This window comes from Caretta caretta, chromosome 4 (genome assembly GCF_965140235.1).
Source record: "Caretta caretta isolate rCarCar2 chromosome 4, rCarCar1.hap1, whole genome shotgun sequence".
In the NCBI taxonomy this organism is placed as follows: domain Eukaryota; kingdom Metazoa; phylum Chordata; order Testudines; family Cheloniidae; genus Caretta; species Caretta caretta.
The window spans coordinates 12,863,408-12,885,703 of record NC_134209.1 but is presented as its reverse complement, the minus strand read 5'-3'; the positions used below and the strand labels follow the sequence as shown (position 1 = coordinate 12,885,703).

Genomic DNA, 22,296 nt, shown 5'->3' with positions numbered 1-22,296 from the left:
TGAAGGGCCACGCACCTAATTAGTGGAGCCACGCAGGTGTGGCTCCACTAATTAGGTGCCTGGACCTTGGAGAAGACTCACATGTAAGATAAGGTGGTGGCCTTGCTGGTCACAAGGGGGTAGGTGGGAGGGGCCAGTGGGGTGAGAAGAGGGGGTGGGGAGAATTTGGGACATGCAGGTTCCAGCAGCCAGAGAAAGAGGCAACTTTCCCCAACTCCAGGGCTGCGGCTGCCAGGGAGAGATGGCCCTCCTTCCCAGCCTCAGCTCTGTGGCGGGGGAGAGACCCCCCAGCTTCTTCCAAGCCCCAGCTCGGGGGCTGCTGCAGTGTGGGAGAGACCCCCCCGCCTTCCCAGCCCCAGCTTGGGGGCTGCCGTTGCAGGGGAGAGAGGGCACATCCATCGCATTAGAAAGGTAAGACTACTGATATTAAAATATGAGTTGTGTGCTTTTATTTGCAGAACAAAAAAAGTTAATTAAGTTTTTTTTATATAGCGCTTTTATCCAAAGCGCTTTACAATAGCTAGCTAATGGTACAAAACATTTGGAAAGATCATTAAGTAGTCTGCCAAGACCCTCAGCGATTTTCAAGTGGTCCACGAAAAAAATCGTTTGAGAACCACTGATCTAGGGTTTAGATACAGTGTACGTACTTGGTTTTGAAACAGTACATCCCCCCAGTAATTGTTTGCTTTTGCCCTGCCCCTTTGTTGATTTAATAAAAATAAGTCAATGGATAGGTTGGTAGGGCTGTAGAAACATCAGGGTCATCAAGGTTACACATCAGAACAAATACACAAGAAATATTCAAAATACAAATCAAAGCATTATCTGAAGCATGTTATATACAACATTATGTATTTCTAAGCCAGGCACAGAATTCAAACTCCTCCCAGACAGTTCTATGATAATGAATATTTATCTTGCATAGCAAGGAAACAAAGTGCTAAAAGAGCTAAACTATACATTACATTTTAATGAGAAAATAATTACAAATTAAATGGCATGATATACAGATTAAAAAAATATCAAGAAGGTGAAGTAAAAATAAGCTACTTCACTCTACTTGGCCAACAAAACCAAAAGCCCCACCAAAAAAAGCTATCAACCCTTGCTACCATTTACTACTCCTCACACTACCTTAGAGCTAAGATAATTACACAGGCATTCTAGCAAGACAACAGTAAGACTAATTCTCTCTCCCTATTTTAAAGTTTATTCTGTTCTCTAGACAGAGAGAAAATGAACCTGCTCAATTCCTCTCCCTCAGCAACCATGTGGTCCTCGGGTAGCTCTAAACAGCAAAACTCCCATACCTGTACCTGCCCACCCGGCCAGATCAGTTATGTCTTTCTGGCTGTATACAGGTGAGTGTCTCACACCCAGACAGTTAAGAGTTTTTTTTTTTTTTTTTTTTAAACAGTGTTCCTTCTTTGGCTGTCAGGATCAGTAATGAACAAGCCAAAGCCTGAATGTGATGTTCCTGCAGTAGTCTTGGTCCCCACTAGTCCAGCCGAAAGCAGATCCAGATCTCTCAGATGGTGAAGTAGTAATGTTTTGTAGTAATGTTCTATCTTTTAGTGTCAGTTCCACATTCTGAATAGTTTCTTGGTTAATAGGATTCTTATAAATTTAGTCTTCTTGCATGAAACAAGCCCCAAACTCAGGCAAAATAGTCTTAAACAATTGCATTTGCGCTTAATAATAGTTGTGGTTATATTTTTCTTTTTGCGCTTAGTAGCCCTGAGGCCATGTCTACACTAGGGCTTTTGCTGGTATAGAAATGTCACTAAAAAAAATTACCATTCGAACTGCCATTACTATACCATCAAGAGTTTCTAGTGTATATCTGGCCTCAGTGTCATATTATTCTCTTCATTCTTCCAGGGGTCCTTAGAGGATCCTACTTCTTTGCTTTTTAAAGTAGCTTCTCTTCCCTTCCCAGATCCAACCCATGATGTGAGGAGGCTAGGGGAAGCTCCCACAGGGCCCATCATTGGTGGTTCCAAAATAGCATCAGAAAGCAATGCCGAAGGGCCACAGAGTCCATGCTACAGAAAAAGGCTACAACATTTTTAAAAACAAAATCTGCAAAACCAGCTCAGACACAGCTCTGTAGGGGTATGTCTAAACTGCAGTTTGAAGGTGTGATTTTAGCGCTCAAGCTGGTGCACTAAAAAATATCTATATGGCTATTAGAGCATTGGCTGGTTGCTCTAGTCCAAGCCCCCCTGACCCCTGGGTCTGAGCCTGAGCTACCACCTGCGCTGTAGCATCCACACTGCTATTTTTAGTGTGCTAGACCTCTCACTAATTTGGCTCAAGCAAGTAGGTACTTGTGCTTTGAATCACACCACCAAGCCTCGATGTAGACATATCCTAGGAGACCTGATTCACGTTCTGGGCTCAGTCTCAAGGTCTGCTGTGCTTTGGAGGACGACATTTTAGTTTTTGAATAGGGGCAGCAATGCTCTTTGTCAAATTATAGTGGTCACTCCCAACCAGTTGAATCCTGGCCAGTTCTCCCTAAAGGAAGGATGGTGGCTGAGGCATAAGCTTTGTCTGCACCAAGGATTTTTCTGCTAAGAACTTTCCACCATAGCTAACAGCCATGGTTGAAACATCTGGAGCCCTACTATAGATAAGACAGCTGTGGCCATAAGCATTTACCACCACATCAATCTGCTCTGACAAGATTTGGAATTAAAGGCAATGGCCAGTAGCTCCTTATCTAGGCTAAGACACCCAGTGTTAGATGAACCTGTGGATATATACTTAAAAAACAAAATACCTAATAATGCACATAAGTCATGTCATTTCAAGGATGAATCATAAAGCAAGTAAGCGTTCAAATATGCAACCTTCAGGCCTCAACGTTGATGCCAAGATCCCCATTACATGTGGGACAAAGGCAGAAAGAGTCCTGAACATAAGAACACTATTTTTTTTTGCACTCCTACAATTATGGACAATGCCTGCATATACGATTAACTGAATTCACTGTTACTGTAACACACATCAATTCTATAAGTGAAAGAGAGCCCAAATGGATCTTCAGAAAACAGCACTGAGGTGAACAATTCCTTACATGCCAGGCTTCATTATGCACTGAGGTCCAGATCCTCAAAGATATTTAGGCTCCTTTCTCTTCCACTGATTTCAATAATATCTTCTGAGAAGATGAGCTGGAACGTTTATTACCAAGTTTGCTAGCATCCCATGGAATTGTCTAACATTGGCTTGCAGATGCTGAAGCACAAACACTGAGAAACCCTGGTTGAAAAGAACTGGCTCCTAGGGCATAGTTAAGCTAGTTATTTTGGAAGACTGGAACAGGTACCATTGCCAGATCACTAAAATACTAAAGATTGGAAAGATATCCCTTTGTGTTTTTATTATAGGAAAATAGAATATGTTTTGATACCTGCTAAATCTCTAAACAAGAGGATAGTATCCAACCTCTCTGTTAGGGCTATGAAAAGGTTATTGCATATATTTATTCATTCATTCCTCTCCCACGCAGTCATATAGACTTTAGTCTGAACACATTAAAAAAAACAAAAACAAAAACAAACAAACAAACAAACCACAACCAACCAAACAAAAAAAACTGTTCTCTCCACCAAGAGCAGTATCTGCTCACTGATCTTATCTCCATTTTTTTTTCAAAATGGATCTCCAAAGCACATCTACAACATCCAAATCCAAGGAGCATCTTATTAAAATAAACTCTAAGCTATGGAGATATTTCTAACTCAACACCCAGCCCATATGTTCTATGAAGAAGGATTTCAATAGTTTTTAAAACTGAAGCTCCATATTTAACTGTATTTAACATATTTAACTGTATTTAACTGCAACTGTGCCAGGGAACTAAGATCATCATCTCCTTTTTGTGCCTCCAAAGCCTGCAAAGGAAAAAGACAATCATGAGATCTAAGGGCTTGTCTCTGTGGCCCCACATGGCGTGCTGTGGGGGTGTGAATTGCAGATTGCACTGGCGTGCTGCACTGTAAGTCCCCTGTGTGGATGCTGCGGGCGTGAGCTGGAAGGAACCTAGCTCACATTAACTTATTTGGTCAAAGGGGACTTCATTGGTGGGAACTGAGTACCTTTTGGTTCATGCCCCACAGCAGCCACGTGGCGGAGTTACAGAGCAGCTTGCCAGTGTGCGCTTATAGCTCTAACTGCAGGGCAGCGTAGGCGTAGCCTGTGGCAGTAATACATATAGACCCCATGCAACACAAACTGTACAACAATTTGAACAAGTTAAAAATTACTAAACCGATGATCAGTTTTCCTCGGCTTAGCAGGTAGACTAAGGAATAGAGACTGGCTCCCATCCAAACACCCGTTGGACACTGGGCAGGCTCAGATCCAGGTCTGAGCTGTGTGACTCAGGCCTGCTTCAGTAGAAACTTACCAAAAAGATGTTCTGCCATGTTCCTGCTCCTTTCCATGGCGGGTGTGTGTGTGTGTGTGTAATAAATACACATACACACACACACACACACGCCTTCTCTTCACAGCAACCCTTGTGTCAGACTCTGGACATGTTTCTAGTCTCATTTGGAAAGGGAAAAGGTACCGAGTCTAATGTAACCTTTGGCAGGTAAGCAGAGAAACTAGGGATGAGCTGGCTACAAGTTGTCCAAATGCTGTCAGGCATCCACCTAAAATATATGCTAGACCGTATATATGATGTTACCCATACTTCATGGATGCCTTCAGCCTTCACAGTGGCCACTGAAATGAAAGACCAGTTATAGATCTCCAGAGACAGACAGACAGTTATTCTCGTAGGAGGGCCAGGGTGTGCTATTTTAAGACCTGGAGCAGTTACAAAATAGCAGTGTGACATCTGGGGCTAGGGACCGTTTTAATCCTGGGTATCTCAGAACTGTCAGGGCTATATCTGACTCTGGCATTGGCAAGCTGAGAACTCCACTTTTTCATATGGTTTTGAGCATCTGGCATTAGCCATGGGGATTTGTGAGATATAGGGTAGTTGGTGGTTCGTTTAATCAACAGACGATGAATCCGTGGAACTCATTGGTGCATGTTACTGAGGCAAATAGCTTAGTACATGAAAAGAAAGAGATTAGATGTTTATATGAATACAGAGAGCCTTCTGAATTGGACTTACAAGGACAAAAATACAAGAGCTATCCATTTTTCTCTTTCAGGGCATAAGCTGAACAGGAAACTTTACTTCATAGTATATCACATCACATAACTATGTATATTACAGGGTTTTTAGCCTCCCTCTGATGGTGCCATTAGTCCTTGGGATGAACAGGATACTGGTCTGGGTGAATTATTGTCTGTTCCGGGTGGCCGTTCCCATGCTAATGCATGTGCGTGTGGGAGAGAATTGCTTGCTGTGCAAGGAGCGATGGCCCCGCTTCTTTCTAAACATCTGCAAACCACTGGCTATTTAGGTATTGCAGGCCCTAGGCTGCCTTCTTTACCCCCATTTCCTTTACACCACAAAGGATTTGAAGGAGAATGATTCTGCCAGTGATGGCATTCAGTTCAGCATCCCAGGACTGATGATCTGGAGAATGGCATGGATTGCACCCTAAGCAAGTTTGCAGGTGACACTAAACTGGGAGGAGTGGTAGATACACTGGAGGGTAGGGATAGGATACAGAGGGCCCTAGACAAATTAGATGATTGGGCCAAAATCTGATGAGGTTCAACAAGGACAAGTGCAGAGTCCTGCACTTAGGACGGAAGAATCCAATGCATCGCTACAGACTAGGGACCGAATGGCTCGGCAGCAGTTCTGCAGAAAAGTTATAGTGGACGAGAAGCTGGACATGAGTCAACAGTGTGCCCTTGTTGCCAAGAAGGCCAATGGCATTTTGGGCTGTATAAGCAGGGGGCATTGCCAGCAGATCGAGGGACGTGATCGTTCCCCTCTATTCGACACTGGTGAACCCTCATCTGGAGTATTGTGTCCAGTTTTGGGCCCCACACTACAAGAAGGATGTGGAAAAATTGGAAAGAGTCCAGCGGAGGACAACAAAAATGATTAGGGGACTGGAACACATGACTTATGAGGAGAGGCTGAGGGAACTGGGGATGTTTAGTCCACCGAAGAGAAGAATGAGGGGGGATTTGATAGCTGCTTTCAACTACCTGAAAGGGGGTTCCAAAGAGGATGGCTCTAGACTGTTCTCAGCGGTAGCAGATGACAGAACAAAGAGTAATGGTCTCAAGTTGCAGTGGGGGAGATTTAGGTTGGATATTAGGAAAAACTTTTTCACTAGGAAGGTAGCGAAACACTGGAATGTGTTACCAAGGGAGGGGTGGAATCTCTTTCCATAGAAGTTTTTAAGGTCTGGCTTGAGAAAGCCCTGGCTGGGATGATATAATTGGGGGTTGGTCCTGCTTTGAGCAGGGGGTTGGACTAGATGACCTCCTGAGGTCCCTTCCAACCCTGATATTCTATGATTCTATGATTTAATCAAGTCAACTACTGTAGTCTAGAGAAGGCTGAGGGGGGACACAATAAAGCCTTCATATATGTAATAGATTGTTATAAGGATGATGGGGATTAATTGTTCTCCATGTCCACCAAGAAGTACTTAGTTTGGTTTGCAGCAAGGTAGATTCATGTTAGATATTAGGAAAAACTTTCTGACTACAAGGATAGTTAAGCACTGAAATAGGCTTCCAAGGGAGGTTGTAGGATCCCAGTCATTGGAGGTTTATAGGAACAGGTTGGACAAATACCTGTCAGATGTTCTAGGAATACTAATCTTGCCTCAGTGTGGGCAGGATGGACTAGGTGACTTCTTGAGATCCCTTCCAGCCCAGCACTTCTATGATTCTACATACAAAGTTTGAATTCCTGAACATGGTCATTAAAGAGCTGGAGGTGGCAGTCTTGGAAGGTCATTTGGCACTTCATGCATGTAGATGTGTCAGTCTCAGGAAAAGATATTACCTCTCCCACCTTGTCTCTCTAATTTGGCATTTCGGTTATTTAACGAATAATACTTTGGGAAAGAAGCTATGTACAGTAGGAAGTTCACACACATTCAAGGAACTTTATGGAGAACATCTCAGCAATATGTTAGGTTTTATTTTGCCCAGGAGGAGTGGATCCAAAGCCCACTAAAATCCATGGTAGTCTGTTTATTCATTTCAATGTGCTTTGGATCAGCCCCAAAATCTCTTGAGGAGCCACAGGAAGATAAAACAGTTTTTGCCTTACCAGAAGCAGTTCTTGTCCCTGAGGTATGAGGCCCCGTAGAGCCACCTGAATTTCCGCCGGGAGGAGGAGAAGCAGTGGGACCAGCGTATGGATTGGCATACGGAAAATATGAGGAACGTGGTTGTGCCCTGAGAAAAGAAACATGGGTTTAAGGATTTTTTTTTTAATTAAAGAAAGGTCACTATTTAAGAAGGTATTAGCATCCAAAGCAAAGCATCTTTTTTAAAAAGGCAGATTTGAGTAGAAAAATACAATTGCACACATTTTACTTATTTTTAGGCCTAAAACGTAGCAAGATGCAAAGAGGAATTGGATATATACATGAACAACAAGGTTTTTCAGAGCTATCATACTTAATGCTAACAAGTTTTGGAAGAGATATTAAACCGCATGCTTCAGGATTTAACCAGTATCTAATTCCTAGGGATTACGAGGTTTCTTGCACCTTCCTAAGAATCTGATGCTGAGTATTGTCAGAAACTGGACTAGATTTTTGATCCAGTCTGGCAATTCCTTTGTTCTTCTATTACATTCATGTAATGTTAACAAAAAAAAAAAAAGAGTACTTTCAAGTATCTCTAGGACATTTTACTAGAGAAGATATGAGCAACTGCAATACAGGTGTGAAGAGAGAGACGGAGTAAAATTCATGATCTTTGACTCATCGCACTTCAGTTTATTCTCAACTTCTAGAGACAGGAGATTCCGACTTTTTGAAAATCTAACGTCTGCTCCTTCACTCTAAGTTTGGATCACAATTTCTTCTTATTCTTGTCAGAACATGGGGAAAGAAGAGTTTTTTAATGGAACAAAGCTACTATGGTACTTGGGGACAGTGGTATGTGTTTTCACAAGTTTGAAAATGTTGGCTTAAAATCTGTTGTAAGACAGGAAGCTAAAGTTAGGCTCTTAAATACTTATTTAGGCCACTAAATAAGTGACTCAAATTTCCAGCATTCTGAGCACCCAAGAGCTCTGACTGAAGTCAAAAAGCACATCTTTTCTATATACAAATTTCCTGGTGTTTAGACCAGTTTAAAGCTTAAAAAAAAAAAAAAAAAGGCAAGCAGATATTTAAAACATCCTAGGAGCCCTAAAGGGGTGACTTCAGTTACTTCAACAAGCCATTCTCCTCTGAAGAGTGACACTGTAAACATTTCTGTTTCTTCCTGCTGAAGAAATCTTCATCCTGTGTGTATTCAGTCATGTCTGCTAGCTTTGCTGCTTTTACTTCTATTAGCCCTTCAGAGCTAAGAGTGTCAGCTGTATTCTATTGCTCCTTGTACATCAGAATTGGTCTCTGCTCCCAAACTTGTTTTTTCTGCAGAGCTGCCAGTTTGTCTCCTCCAGCTCCCTCCCAATCACTTTTCAAAGTAGATTGAAACTTCAGTGCATTCCAGCATGTTTCGTATTAGAGTCATGAAGTTTTTATCAGTTTGTATCCCAATTTTTGTTCCTTAAAGAGTAGGTAAATACACACAGCCCCATATATTACTATATTCCAATAAATGGTGAGTTGGCATATCTGTAGGTAGCCCAGTCACTTGATAAACAAAACACTCCCGTGCAAGATCAGTTTGAGCTCTGCAGAGTCCCTGAAGACCTATAAAATCCCACTAAAATGGTAACTGTTGCTAATCCTACTAGGCTGTTTGGAAGAGTTTACAAAAATGTTTTGATTTTTAAATAAACATTTCAAATGTGAATGGCAGATGAGGGCTCAGCTCTTTAAATTACTTTATTATTGTAAAACAGATTTTTGCCTGTTACTTTGTACAAAGTAATATTTAAGTAAAAGTCCTTTGTAGAATCATGCCACTTGGATTTCTATTCATGGGATACGAGATAGAGAGACTAGTCCATGTACTGGAACCCCTTGGAATTTGGCTTCCCATAATGTCTCAGAATGGTGCATCCTGGATGTCACAGCAGAGCAGGAACCAGCCCAAAGTGACTTCAGGGGAGATAAAATTAAGAATAAAGGCTAATTTATAGGGCTGTCATGTGATTAAAAAAATTAATTGCGATCATGCAATTAATTGCGCTGTTAAACAATAGAATACTATTTATTTAAAGATTTTGGATGTTTTTTACATTTTCAAATAAATTGATTTCAATTACAACACAGAATACTTTATTTTTGATTACAAATATTTGCACTGTAAAAACCAAAAGAAATAGTATTTTTCAATTCACCTAATACAAGTACTGTAGTGAAATCTCTTTATCGTGAAAGTTGAACTTAAATGTAGAATTGGGTCCAAAAACCCCGCATTCAAAAATAAAACAATGTAAAACTTCAGAGCCTATACGTCCACTCAGTCCTACTTCTTGTTTAGCCAATCGCTCAAACAAGTATGTTTACATTTTCAGGAGATAATGCTCCTGCTCCCTGTTTACAAATGTCTCCTGAAAGTGAGAACAGGTGTTCGCAAGGCACTGTTGTAGCTGGCATCACAAGATATTTATGTGCAAGATGCACTAAAGATTCGTGTCCCTTCATGATTTTACCACCATTCCAGGGGAAATGCGTCCATGCTGATGATGGATTTTGCTTGATAACTATCCAAAGCAGTGCGGATCGATGCATGTTTTGAGCAGGGGGTTGGATTAGATGACCTCCTGAGGTCCCTTCCAACCCTGATATTATAGGATTCTATGATTAAAACGAGCCGGAGAGAGACAATTCTGCCCCAAGGAGTTCAGTCAAATTTAATTAATGCATTATATTTTTAACAAGTGTCATCAGCATGGAAGCATGTCCTCTGGAATGGTGGCTGAAGCATGAAGGGGCATATGCATGTTTAGCATATCTGGCACGTAAATACCTTGCAATGCCAGCTACAAAAGTGCCATGCGAATGCCTGTTCCCACTTTCAGGTGACACTGTAAATAAGCGGGCAGCATTATCTCCTGTAAATGTAAACAAACTTGTTTGTCTGAGTGATTGGGTGAACAAGAAGTAGGACTGAGTGGACTTATAGCCTCTCAAGTTTTAATATTGTTTTGAGTGCAGTTATGTAACAAAAAAAAAAATCTACATTTGTAAGTTGCACTCTCATGATTAAGAGATCACATTACAGTACTTCTGAAGTGAATTGAAAAATACTATTATTTTACAGTGCGAATATTTAATAAAAAATAATATAAAGTGAGCACTCTACGGTTTGTATTCTGTGCTGTAATTGAAATAAATACATTTGAAAATGTAGAAAAACATCAAAAATATTTAATAAATTTCAATTGATATTCTATTGTTTAACAGTGCAATTAAAACTGCGATTAATTTGAGTTAATCGCATGAGTTAACAGCAATTAATCAACAGCCCTACTAATTTACAATTACTTCTATTCTTAATGCTCTTAGCTATGACATTGGAGATATTCCATACAACTTGTTTATACAATTTTTTTAATTTGCAGTTCATCGAAACAAGCTACAGTGGTAGGTGGTTACCTGAAACAAAACCAGTATTAAAGAACCCTTTTAAAATGCCCCATCTGCTGAAGCTTCAGCTTCCAACTGGGAACTGCTACCGTGGCAGAATTTTGCAGCTTGGATGATGCAGGATGCTGCAAGCTCAAATCCAGAAGCAATGTGAATATTTTGTAGCTAGATAAAGCGTACACCACGAGGAGGACAGACTACTGGGAACAGGGAAGGAGAGAGCGAGCGTAGTGCTTACCTTTGACTACCAGCCAAGTATCCTAGTAGGCCTCCTGTTCCAAGTCCAGTCCAAAACCCTGGTCCTGAACTGGCCTCAGAACTGGAACCGCCACCAAAACCACCAGCTCCTTAATTCAAATTGCAAATGAAAAACAAAAAAAAAATCATCAACTTTGAGTCAATGGCAAATTTACCATCATGCCATCCTTAGAGTCATACAAAAGAATTATTTGAACAAAGAACTAACTGTGAGACTGACTTCAATGGACTTTAATCCTTCAGTGGCTCAATCCCCATTTGAAGAGCTTCAGGGAGCGGTTCTGCTCTGGAAAGTGATTACATTAAAAAATGGCACCTTCTGTTTAATAATTGTATTACAGTAATGCTTAGTGCCTCCATCCAAGATCAGGGTCTCTTTGTTACTAGACATTGCACAAGAACACATTAAGAGATAGTCCCTGCCCCAAAGAACTTATACTCTAAACTGGCAAGACAGATAAAGTATGGAAGGTGAAACAAGGGTGAAGCAACATGTTCAAGATCACATAGCAGGTCAGTGGCAAAGCTGGGAACAAAACCTTGCTCAGTGCCTTATATATTAGGCCACACTGCCTCCCAGTCTTCTCACTCAACAGATTTGCTGCCATTTTGAGTAACTGCGTATGTTGAGTAGTATGTTCTCAATCTAATGACTAAAACAACAATACCACATTTTTCTCCTGGTAGTTCTGTCTCAAGTGCATGTTAACAGAACTGTTAACCAAGATCAGATTGCAAAATCTTCATTATTGGTGATGCATGAGTCAGGGGAAACCCAGCTCGACTTAAATCTCTGGTTGAACATGCAGAATCATCAGTTAGAAAAAGGCATATTTTTAATTGTTAGCAGAAGCCTTTTAACCTGGAATCAGAGGCAACGTGGAATTTCACTATGTCATTTACAGTCACTTTTTAGAGTAGAACTGCACTCTAAACTAACTCCAGAGATAAACATATTCATAATCACTAAAAATAAACAATAAAAAGGGAAGTAATCAGAGAAGGCAGTCTAAACTCCCCCTGAACTCCAATCTAAACCAATCTGCCAGAAACTTCACAGGCATGTTATGACATAGTAGTCCGGGGGGGCGGGGGGGGGGGGAAATCAATAAAGTATTTGAGATAAGAGTTAAAGAAAAATTTTTACAACAGGGAAAATTTCCTAACATGTCTGAAATCTGTTGGCCCTGGCAAGGACAGGGACCTTAGCTAAACCTGGATGATAAGGAATAGGATGGAAGAAGAAAATGACTTTTTGCTCTGTGCTTGACAACACCTAGCACAGTAGGGTCCTGGTCACGGCTGGATTTTGTAGGTGCTTCACAATACAAATACATAATAATGATAACAATAGCCATTGGTGTGCAGTAGGAACTCACCAGGGTACTAATGGGCACACGGCACAGACACATGGTTTAGAAATTCCAGAATAAGCAAATGGGAACAGATTTTGCAAAAAGCTCTTATGGAATTTAAGAGCACAAGTTCCATTAACATACATATAAAAGCGCTCACCACCACACTATTTCACAGCATTAAATTTTCAAGGTTCCACTTGATTTATCCTTACCCTACTTCTCATTCAGTATTGAAAGGTTGACTCCCACTTCCGATTAGCCAATGATGCCGGCCTCCGTTGCCCACTACTTAGATTTTCAAACAAGCACTGTATTGCTTTCTCCACACACTTGGGAGGCACTCCCTGTAAACATCCGCACAACTACAGTGCAACCTCTGAATTATGAACACCTCAGAAATGGAGGTTGTTTCTAACTCTGAACAAAAATGTTATGGCTGTTCTTTCAAAAGTTTACAACTGAACATTGACTTAATACAGCTTTGAAATTTTACTATGCAGAAAAACAATGCTTCTTTCCCTTTTTTAAAAAAAAAAAAAAGTAGTTTACATTTAACACTCTACTGTATTTGCCTTTTTTTTTTTAGGTCTCTGCTGCTGCCCGACTCTGTACTTCCGGTTCCAAATGAGGTGTGTGGTTGACTGGTCAGTTCATAATTCTGGTGTTTGTAACTCTGAGGTTCTACCGTAACTCATTATCCACCTTCAACTCCCTCCTCAAAACCCCCCTTTGCCATGAAGCCTTCAAAAAACTTGACAATGGCTGGGCTGCTGATGTGCTGAGACCACTGCCTATCATGTTGTCCAATGTTATCGCATTGTTTCCTTGTGTTCCCCTGTGGGTCTGTCTGTATCCATCTGGTGTCTCTTTCCTTATATTTAAGTTTATAAACTTTGGAGCAGTGGACTATCTTTTTTCTGTATTTAAACACCTAGCACAATGGCATCCCACATAAAAAATAATTTTACTCAAAATGTTTGATTCCTTTCAAGTTGTGACCAACCCCATTCTCCTACTCTGACCAAATAAATATGAAGTTTCATACTAAAAGGACTGCTTTGAAAAAAGTTAAGTTTGTTAAAAATAACGCGAGAGTTTCAAAGACAAAGGGCAGCCAGGCATCCAATTCTCTTTGAGGGTCAGTGGGAGTTGGGCACCTAACATCCATTTGTGCCTTTGAAAGTCTCCTCTAAAGAGTATAGTAGAAAGCTAGTTGCAACTTTAATAATGAAATCATGACTGTGGGCCCCATAACTGGTGTCAAGTATCAGGGGGTAGCCATGTTAGTCTGTATCCACAAAAACAACAAGGAGTCCAGTGGCACCTTAAAGCCCAAATAAATCTGTTAGTCTTTAAGGTGCTACTGGGCTCCTTGTTGTTTTTGTGGCCCCATAACTGACATTCACACTCAGCAATGCATGAAGACTTTTTTTTGTTTTTTAAACTATTTCCGCCCACATTTGCTGAAGCCAGAGCAATACCACATTGCTTTTTATTTCTAACACTACAACAAGCTTAGAACCATACCTGTGAAGCTGGATTTAAAACCAGGAGGAGGTGGTGTCTGACTATTCTGCCAAGATGTCCTAGAGTATCCATCACCGTTAGAGAAATCCTGTTGAGGCAGCTGATTACTGAGGAATAACTTGTAACATCCATAAGCAAGGAGCAGAAGTACTATTATGACAATCACTCCAGCAGCAGAATCAGAGGAATCCTGAGAATTCACTTTACTTGACTGGTAATAGCTGGAGCTAAAGCTTCCACCAAAGTTCTGAGCTTTTCTTTGGCCTTCCTCGGTTAACTCTAACCCGTACTGCAAACCACAAGATCCCCTTAAGATGTAAGGGTCATCTGGATAATCATAGCCTTCACAGCTCACTTCGATTCTTCCAAAGCGATAGGAGTTGTCCAAGTCTGCCTTACACTCCCACTGAAATTAGTAAACAAAATTCAAAGTAGTAACCATTTCCTGGTTGGTGAGAGTAGACTTTTGTTTACTTTCCTATATATGTAGTGAAATATAGTAATAATTAATCAAATCATTTAAAAACAGTAATTAGGAGAGCTTCTGGACATTTGTATTTTAAGTTAGCTATCAAGATTCATGAACCTTTAACTTAGAGAAACGGAACATTCAAAAAGTAAAGCAATTGTAACTTTAAAAGACAAAGGTTCAGTAGTTCACGTCAGGTTTTTCTAAGCATTCATCTTTATAGAATACTGCAGAGTATCATGTAATAAAAAAAGCAATAGCCTTTAAAATGTTTTAGATAAGTGTCCCCCACAAGAAAGCTGGGTGGTAGTTACAATGAAATACTAATCAAGGCTCCAGTCCTGCAATCTGATCCATGTCAACAGACTGTTGTATCCAGGTGGCGCTCCATTGACGTAAGTGAGACAGAAGGGTTGCCCACATAGATTAAATTGCTGGATCAGAAACAATGATGTAATGAAAGCATTCTGTAAAGAAAGTCATAAATGCAACTCCTAAAGAAGTGCCTATCTCATCAAACAAAAAAATGGCCTTAGCCATAGGGCACATATAGTTTTAGCAAGATTTAAATAGTTAATTCCTGAAGAAACAATTCAGAATGACACGTGCAATTATAAATCCATGTTCGACCGAATTTACAAAGTAATACCAAGATCTTTCAGTGTTTCTATTGCCAAGACTCCCATTTCAGCTTTTCTTCCGCAGAAACCTATTTTGCTATTACCCAAACTTTCGACAATTGGATAACATATTAAAATTTCAAGCAAAAATGTGGTTTAAAGATCGTAGAAATATCTGAAAGTCAGAGCCTGTCTACAAGGGAAAGTTGCAGCAGTTTACCTTAAATTGGTTTTAAAAATCAGTTTAGCTAAGATGGTACAAACCTCTGTGTTTGGTTACAGAATGCCTTGTTTCAGGTTTAGCATAAATTGATTGGCAAATTGTTTTAGCAAAGCCAAAATAAGGGTGTCCATAAATGGTCTTGCACTATTTTAACTAACTCAGTTTAAAAATAATTAAGTTAAACTGCTGCAACTTTCTCATGTAGACAAGATCTTATTTTTACACTAAAGAAAGAGATGGGTAATATGGAGACTTTTGTATTGGTCTTTGATTTTAGGAAGTGTATTTTAAGAAACCCAACATTTGGCTCAAATTTGACTGGACAGTGTTCTTTAAAACAAAATTTAAGTTTGGGGTGTAAACTAACAGACAATGTCCCTTTAAAACTATGCTTTTAAACCAGGGGCCTCAAAGTCCCGGTCCACAGGCGTCTGCAGCCCGAGAACCTCCCCACTGCGGCTGTGGAAGAGAGACCCATGCAGCTGGCTCTCTCTACTGCAGGCGCTGCCCCCCGCAGCTCCCACTGGCTGGGGGAGAGGGACAGAGATACCGTCACTAATCACTGGGCAGAGTCAGGCACTGTCACTTCCCCTCCCCCCACAATGAATATAAACAAGTCAATATACCCAACACAACTATCTGATGCACACCTTATTGTAATCCTGAAGGTTTCAGTCACTGAGGCGTAATATCAACAACCTGACAGAACTGAAGTGTTGCCAGGTGTCTGGGAAACACTAAAAACTCTCTGGCAGGCGAAGAATTGTATAAAGTTGTATGATAGTTTTATTATTTCTACAAAATTCAAAATAAAAAATAAAATATAAATGTTTTATTTTCTCTGACATTATTAGCCGCTGGAATGATTTGAGGACTGCCACTGGCCCTAAGGTAAAATGTTTAAAACAGGGGTCTCAAACTCAGTCATTAAAGGAATAATCTGCACTATAATTTAGAAATGTTCTTGTGATTCTTTTTAGTTTATGGTTGCTGAAAATTTCATTCAGTCGGTGCAAAGAGATTCTTATTTAATATTTAGCATTTCATTTACAAGCACTTTGAAGTGAAGCTACCTGTATGTCAAAGCCATCCCATCCTTTGTTATAACACTGAACAATCGCGGGGACGTATGCACATCCAGCTGTGCCTCCAGTACATTGTAGCTGGGGGACCGGAGATGTCCGCCGAGAAGTAGTATATCCATCTCTGTAGAGAGTGAGAGTTTGGATCTCCCGCAACAAAACCCTCCCTGAAACAGGAAGTACACAAATTAACAGAACTAGCATGCATGAAGAATTTGTTTCAGAACAAGAGTAAATGTGATAGTTAACACAAGCAGCCTGCCACGGTGCTTTCAGAACAGGGAGCACTTTAAAAACCACTTGAGACTCCCAGCAACAATGTGATTGTGGTTGAAAGTCTATGACACTGACAGGCCCTGCTAATAGGACCCAGCTCTGTTCTACTCCTTTCAAAGAGATGTTACTGTGTATGTCACAGCCCAGCTGGCACCTCACCAAAAACATACAGGCTTATGCAAGAACCTTTGGTTACAATGCAATAGTTTCTCTGTGAAAAGCAAATCCCTGATTGTGTATTTACCATAGAGATGCTCATGAACAAATTTGTTTAAAAAAAAGAGAAAAAAATAGTCTGCTTCATAGACTCCATAAAAACTCTCATGACTGAACCTGAAATTAGTACAAAATGGAAGTGGAGGAAAAACCTATGACTTTAGTCAATCCATGTCCCAGTCCCTCAAATTCAAGACAGCAATATACAAACTGAAGACGTCAAGAAAGAAAGACGAGTAAAACAGTTTAATTTCAGACTTGCTCTCTTCAATTTATACATACCAACTCTACAGGAACAATCCCCAAGTCAAGAATCCCCAAATAACACAAAAATTAAATGCTTGCTGTATCATGATGACTAAGCATACTATCACCTACTAATGAGGATCACCAAGTATCTTACACCTTCTAGAAATTTACCACAATACATGAACCATGCAGGTCAAACAAGCAAACAAACGCTCACAATCACAGTTTTTCAAGGGGACAAAAAATGAAATCAAACAAAACAGTAAAATCCTCTTAGAGACTTGAAGACAGACCCTAAATAATGCATACACAAGAACAGCCATCCTGGGTCAGTCCAAAAAGAAAAGGAGTACTTGTGGCACCTTAGAGACTAACCAATTTATTTGAGCATAAGCTTCCGATGAAGTGAGCTGTAGCTCACGAAAGCTTATGCTCAATAAATTGGTTAGTCTTTAAGGTGCCACAAGTACTCCTTTTCTTACTGTAAGGAGAGTGATCACTTAAGATGAGCTATTACCAGCAGGAGAGCAGGGGAGTGTGCGGGGGAGGGAGAAGAAAACCTTTTGTAGTGATAATCAAGGTGGGCCATTTCCAGCAGTTAATAAAAACGTCTGAGGAACAGTGGGGGGGGGGGGGGGGGAGAGAGAATAAACATCGGGAAATAGTTTTACTTTGTGTAATGACTCATGCACTCCCAGTCTCTATTCAAGCCTGAGTTAATTGTATCCAGTTTGCAAATCAATTCCAATTCAGCAGTCTCTCCTTGGAGTCTGTTTCTGAAGTCTTTTTGTTGTAATATTGCGACTTTTAGGTCAGAGATCGAGTGACCAGAGAGATTGAAGTGTTCTCCAACTGGTTTATGAATGTTATAATTCTTGACATCTGATTTGTGTCCATTTATTCTTTTACGTAGAGACTGTCCAGTTTGACCAATGTACATGGCAGAGGGGCATTGCTGGCACATGATGGCATATAGCACATTGGTAGATGTGCAGGTGAATGAGCGCTGATAGCGTGGCTGATGTGATTAGGCCCTATGATGGTGTCCCCTGAATAGATATGTGGACACAGTTGGCAACGGGCTTTGTTGCAAGGATAGGTTCCTGGGTTAGTGGTTCTGTGGTGTGGTGTGCGGTCGCTGGTGAGTATTTGCTTCAGGTTGTGGGGCTGTCTGTAGGCAAGGACTGGCCTGTCTCCCAAGGTCTGTGAGAGCGATGGGTCGTCCTTCAGGATAGGTTGTAGATCCTTGATGATGTGTTGCAGAGGTTTTAGTTGGGGGCTGAAGGTGATGGCTAGTGGCGTTCTGTTATTTTCTTTGTTGGGCCTGTCCTGTAGTAGGTAACTTCTGGGTACTCTTCTGGCTCTGTCAATCTGTTTCTTCACTTCAGCAGGTGGGTATTGTAGTTGTAAGAATGCTTGATAGAGATCTTGTAGGTGTTTGTCTCTGTCTGAGGGGTTGGAGCAAATGCGGTTGTATCTTAGAGCTTGGCTGTAGACAATGGATTGTGTGGTGTGGTCTGGGTGAAAGCTGGAGGCATGTAGGTGGGAATAGCGGTCAGTAAGTTTCCGGTATAGGGTGGTGTTTATGTGACCATCGCTTATTAGCACTGTAGTGTCCAGGAAGTGGATCTCTTGTGTGGACTGGTCCAGGCTGAGGTTGATGGTGGGATGGAAATTGTTGAAATCATGGTGGAATTCCTCAAGGGCTTCTTTTCCATGGGTCCAGATGATGATGATGAAGATGTCATCAATATAGCGCAAGTAGACTAGGGGCATTAGGGGACGAGAGGTGAGGAAGCATTGTTCTAAGTCAGCCATAAAAATGTTGGCATACTGTGGAGCCATGCGGGTACCCATAGCAGTGCCGCTGATTTGTAGGTATACATTCTCTCCAAATGTGAAATAGTTACGGGTGAGGACAAAGTCACGAAGTTCAGCCACCAGGTTTGCCGTGACATTACCGGGGATACTGTTCCTGATGGCTTGTAGTCCATCTTTGTGTGGAATGTTGGTGTAGAGGGCTTCTACATCCATAGTGGCCAGGATGGTGTTTTCAGGAAGATCACCGATGGCTTGTAGTTTCCTCAGGAAGTCAGTGGTGTCTCAAAGATAGCTGGGAGTGCTGGTAGCGTAGGGCCTGAGGAGGGAGTCTACATAGCCAGACAATCCTGCTGTCAGGATGCCAATGCCTGAGATGATGGGGCGTCCAGGATTTCGAGGTTTATGGATCTCGGGTAGCCGATAGAATACCCCAGGTCGGGGTTCCAGGGGTGTGTCTGTGCCGATTTGTTCTTGTGCTTTTGAATGGGTCAGTCCAGTGGTCCATCTAGCCCAGTATTCTGTCTAATGAGATTAGGGCAGTGATTCTCAACCTATTTACCATTGTGGGCCACAATGTGTTACGGGGGCCACATTCAATACTACCTGTATGGCCTTGAGGCTGTCACATGGGCCGCAGCTCTGTGCTGATCGGGCTGCAAGCGGCCTGTGGGCCATAGCTTGAGAACCGCTGGGTGAGGGGAAGTTTATAAAAAGAAGGCCTGTGACTAATAGAGGTGACTGGAGATGGTTTTAAACCACACCAGCCACACCACCAGGGCTCATTCACCTGCACATCTGCCAATGTGATATAGGCCATCATGTGCCAGCAACGCCCCTCTGCCATGTACATTGGCCGGACAGTCAGAAAGAATAAATGGACACAGATCTGACATCAGGAATTATAACATTCAAAAACCAGTAGGAGAACACTTCAATCTCCCTGGATACTCAATAACAGACTTAAAAGTGGCCATTCTTCAACAAAAAATCTTCAAAAACAGACTCCAACAAGAAACTGTTGCGGGGGAGGGATAGTTCAGTGGTTTGAGCATTGGCCTGCTAAATCCAGGGTTGTGAGTTCAATCCTTGAGGGGGCCATTTAGGGATCTGGGGCAAAAAAAAAAATTGGGGATTGGTCCTGCTTTGAGCAGGGGGTTGGACTAGATGACCTCCTGAGGTCCCTTCCAACCCTGATATTCTATGATTCTATGAACTGCAGAACTGGAATTAATTTGCAAACTGGACACCATCAAATTAGGCCTGAATAAAGACTGGGAGTGGATGCGTCACTACAAAAACTAACTTCCCCCTGCTGATACTCACCTTCTTGTTAACTGTTTGAAATGGGCCCCCTTGTTTACATTTACATTGGCCTCATTAGCACTACAAAAGTGATTTCCACCCCTTCTTGTCCACTGCTGAGAATAGCCCACTTCCACCTTAACTGAATTGGCTCATTAGCACTGAATCCCCCACTTGGTAAGGCAACTCCCATCTTTTCATATGCTATGTATTTATACCTCCCTACTGTATGTTCCACTCCAAGCACCTGATGAAGTGGGTTTTAGCCCACAAAAGCTTATGCCCAAATAAATTTGTTGTTTAATTTCTCTAAGGTGCTACAAGGATTCCTTGTTGTTTTTGCTGATACAGACTAACATGGCAACCACTCTAAAACATGTCTTAAAAGGAGCAAACATAAACCTTCCCACCCCACCAGCGTTATCTTAAAAGTGAAGCCCATGTGAACACAGGTGGAATGGAAAACCTGTTGATCAACAGGAAGGAGGGGAGGAAAGGCCTTGGGGAGAAAGGAGGTTGTAAAACTCATCTGGATTGAGACTAGAACTAAGGGTGACAGTGTCCCAGTGTTTTTAGCTGGGGCCAGTACCTGGCAATGACATCACTGGTTTGTTGAGGGGTATAAAGAGCTGGGAATTTGAGGGGGCTTGGTAAACCTACCTGACTACGCGGGAGCATGCCAGGAGGAGATGGTTTTCCCCAGGTCTGGCCTGTTTTTCCCTGCACTGAGCACCTGCTTCTGCCGGCTCTGGTACCCTGCGGGGCCTGCGCCTGCTTAGCGGCGGGCTCCCAACCCCGCGTGCCCTCTGCTCTCCCAGGCTAACAAGGGCTCGTGCGGTGGCTCGGCCCGCAGGAGGGCTGGGCGTGGGCACGGAGGGCTCACGCCCTCTCGGGGCGCTGAGACCGGGGCAGGCGGACCGGCCACCCGCCAAGGCCCAGGAGAGACCCACGCAGCCCGGCTCCCGCGCCCCCCGCGGGGAGGGGTCGCGTCCTTACCCGGCTGGTCCCAGCCCCGCGCAAGCCCCGGCCCGCTCAGGAGCAGCAGCAGGGATATGAGCAGGACCCGCCCGCCGGCCGCCATGACGATGCCAGGGCGCATCCAGCGGCTACAGCCCGCTGTCACCCGGCCCCGACAGCTCGCGTTACTGCGCACGCGCCTGCAAGCCGCGCCCTCTAATTGGCTAGTGATTGTTGAGCGGTTGACTTGCTCGCGCACCCTGCTGCGTTCTGCCCACGGCGCAGAATATGGGCGGAGTCCGGGCAATCCTCGCTCCGCCCCCGTGCTGATGCCTCCCCTCTGCCGGCAGAGCCCAGGGGCGGAGAGGAGGCTCTGAGCCTGCCGGGGGGGCCGCTGGGCAAAGTTTAAGGCTGCCATTTAGTCAGGGGTATTTTTAGTGAAAGTCTCCAACGGGTCATAGCGATAAACAAAAAGTCACTGCTCCGACCTGTCCATGACTTGTCCGATATACGCCAACTAAAACTTAGGCGCTCTTGGGGGTGCGGGGGGGCTCCAGCAGATGCTGCTGCTCCAGGGCAGCAGGGGCTGGTGCAGCTGGCCACAGCGTCTGGGCTCAGCTGCAGCGGCTGCTGCAGAAGTCCTGGCAGTCCCGGGAAGCCACGGAATCCGTGACCTCCATGAAAGACTCTCAGCCTTAGCAATGTCTAATAGGTGCACATGTGATTTCTGTACTGCAGCTGTTTCCCATATTCCCTCGCTGTTCAGCACCACCCCAGTGCCTCCCAGGCTGGGCCTCTGCCCTGCTGCAGTGCTGGAGCTGCAGGATGGCACAGGCAGAGTTAAGGGTGCCTGGAGGCGATTTTGTGTCCTCAGGTTGTTTTGTTAGCAAAGAGCAACGTTGGGTGCAGGTGGGGCTGAAGGAGTGGAAGGTTATTACACCCCATGGAGGGCACCTTTCCTGGGGTTGAGCGAATCCCCACAGCTCCTGGGGCCCCCTCAGACCAGGGGGCCCCTCCACAGCACACAGGCCTCTAATTCCAGCCCTGCTGGTCAAAACACATGCTTCCTCCTGGGCATATGTTTTAATGTAAGGGCTGCAGTGCCCAGAGCCCAGGCTGTGTCTTTTCAGCCAGGCCTCCTAAGTGGAGTCTTGGCTTAGTCACAGTCTCAGCTGGTTACACGGTGTGGGTTAAAATCTGGGTTACTTACAACAGCAGGAAGACAAGGGCTAGCACCCAAGGCCAAACCTGCCACACAGCCTGGGTTG

The 22,296-nt window shown here is 42.9% G+C and overlaps 1 protein-coding gene across 1 annotated transcript; it reads right to left on the bottom strand.

Annotated features, from left to right (window-relative positions):
• Nucleotides 1–426: 426 nt before the first annotated feature.
• SARAF (store-operated calcium entry associated regulatory factor) lies at nt 427–21,228 on the bottom strand. Its single transcript, XM_048846969.2, has 6 exons — nt 21,068–21,228; nt 16,199–16,374; nt 13,814–14,219; nt 10,909–11,017; nt 7,223–7,350; nt 427–3,905 (listed from the first exon to the last, which is right to left on the bottom strand). Exons 1-6 carry the CDS (start codon nt 21,168–21,170, stop codon nt 3,880–3,882), a joined length of 948 nt encoding a protein of 315 aa, XP_048702926.2. The 5' UTR covers nt 21,171–21,228; the 3' UTR covers nt 427–3,879.
• Nucleotides 21,229–22,296: the final 1,068 nt, after the last annotated feature.

Excerpts from the sequence above, each read along its gene's own strand:
- SARAF (XM_048846969.2), bottom strand. The coding sequence starts at position 21,170 with ATGCGCCCTGGCATCGTCATGGCGGCCGGCGGGCGGGTCCTGCTCATA. Across the intron at positions 16,375-21,067 it reads GCGGGGCTGGGACCAGCCGG|GGAGGGTTTTGTTGCGGGAG; the intron begins GTAAGGACGCGA and ends TTCCTGTTTCAG. Across the intron at positions 14,220-16,198 it reads GGGATGGCTTTGACATACAG|TGGGAGTGTAAGGCAGACTT; the intron begins GTAGCTTCACTT and ends TACTAATTTCAG.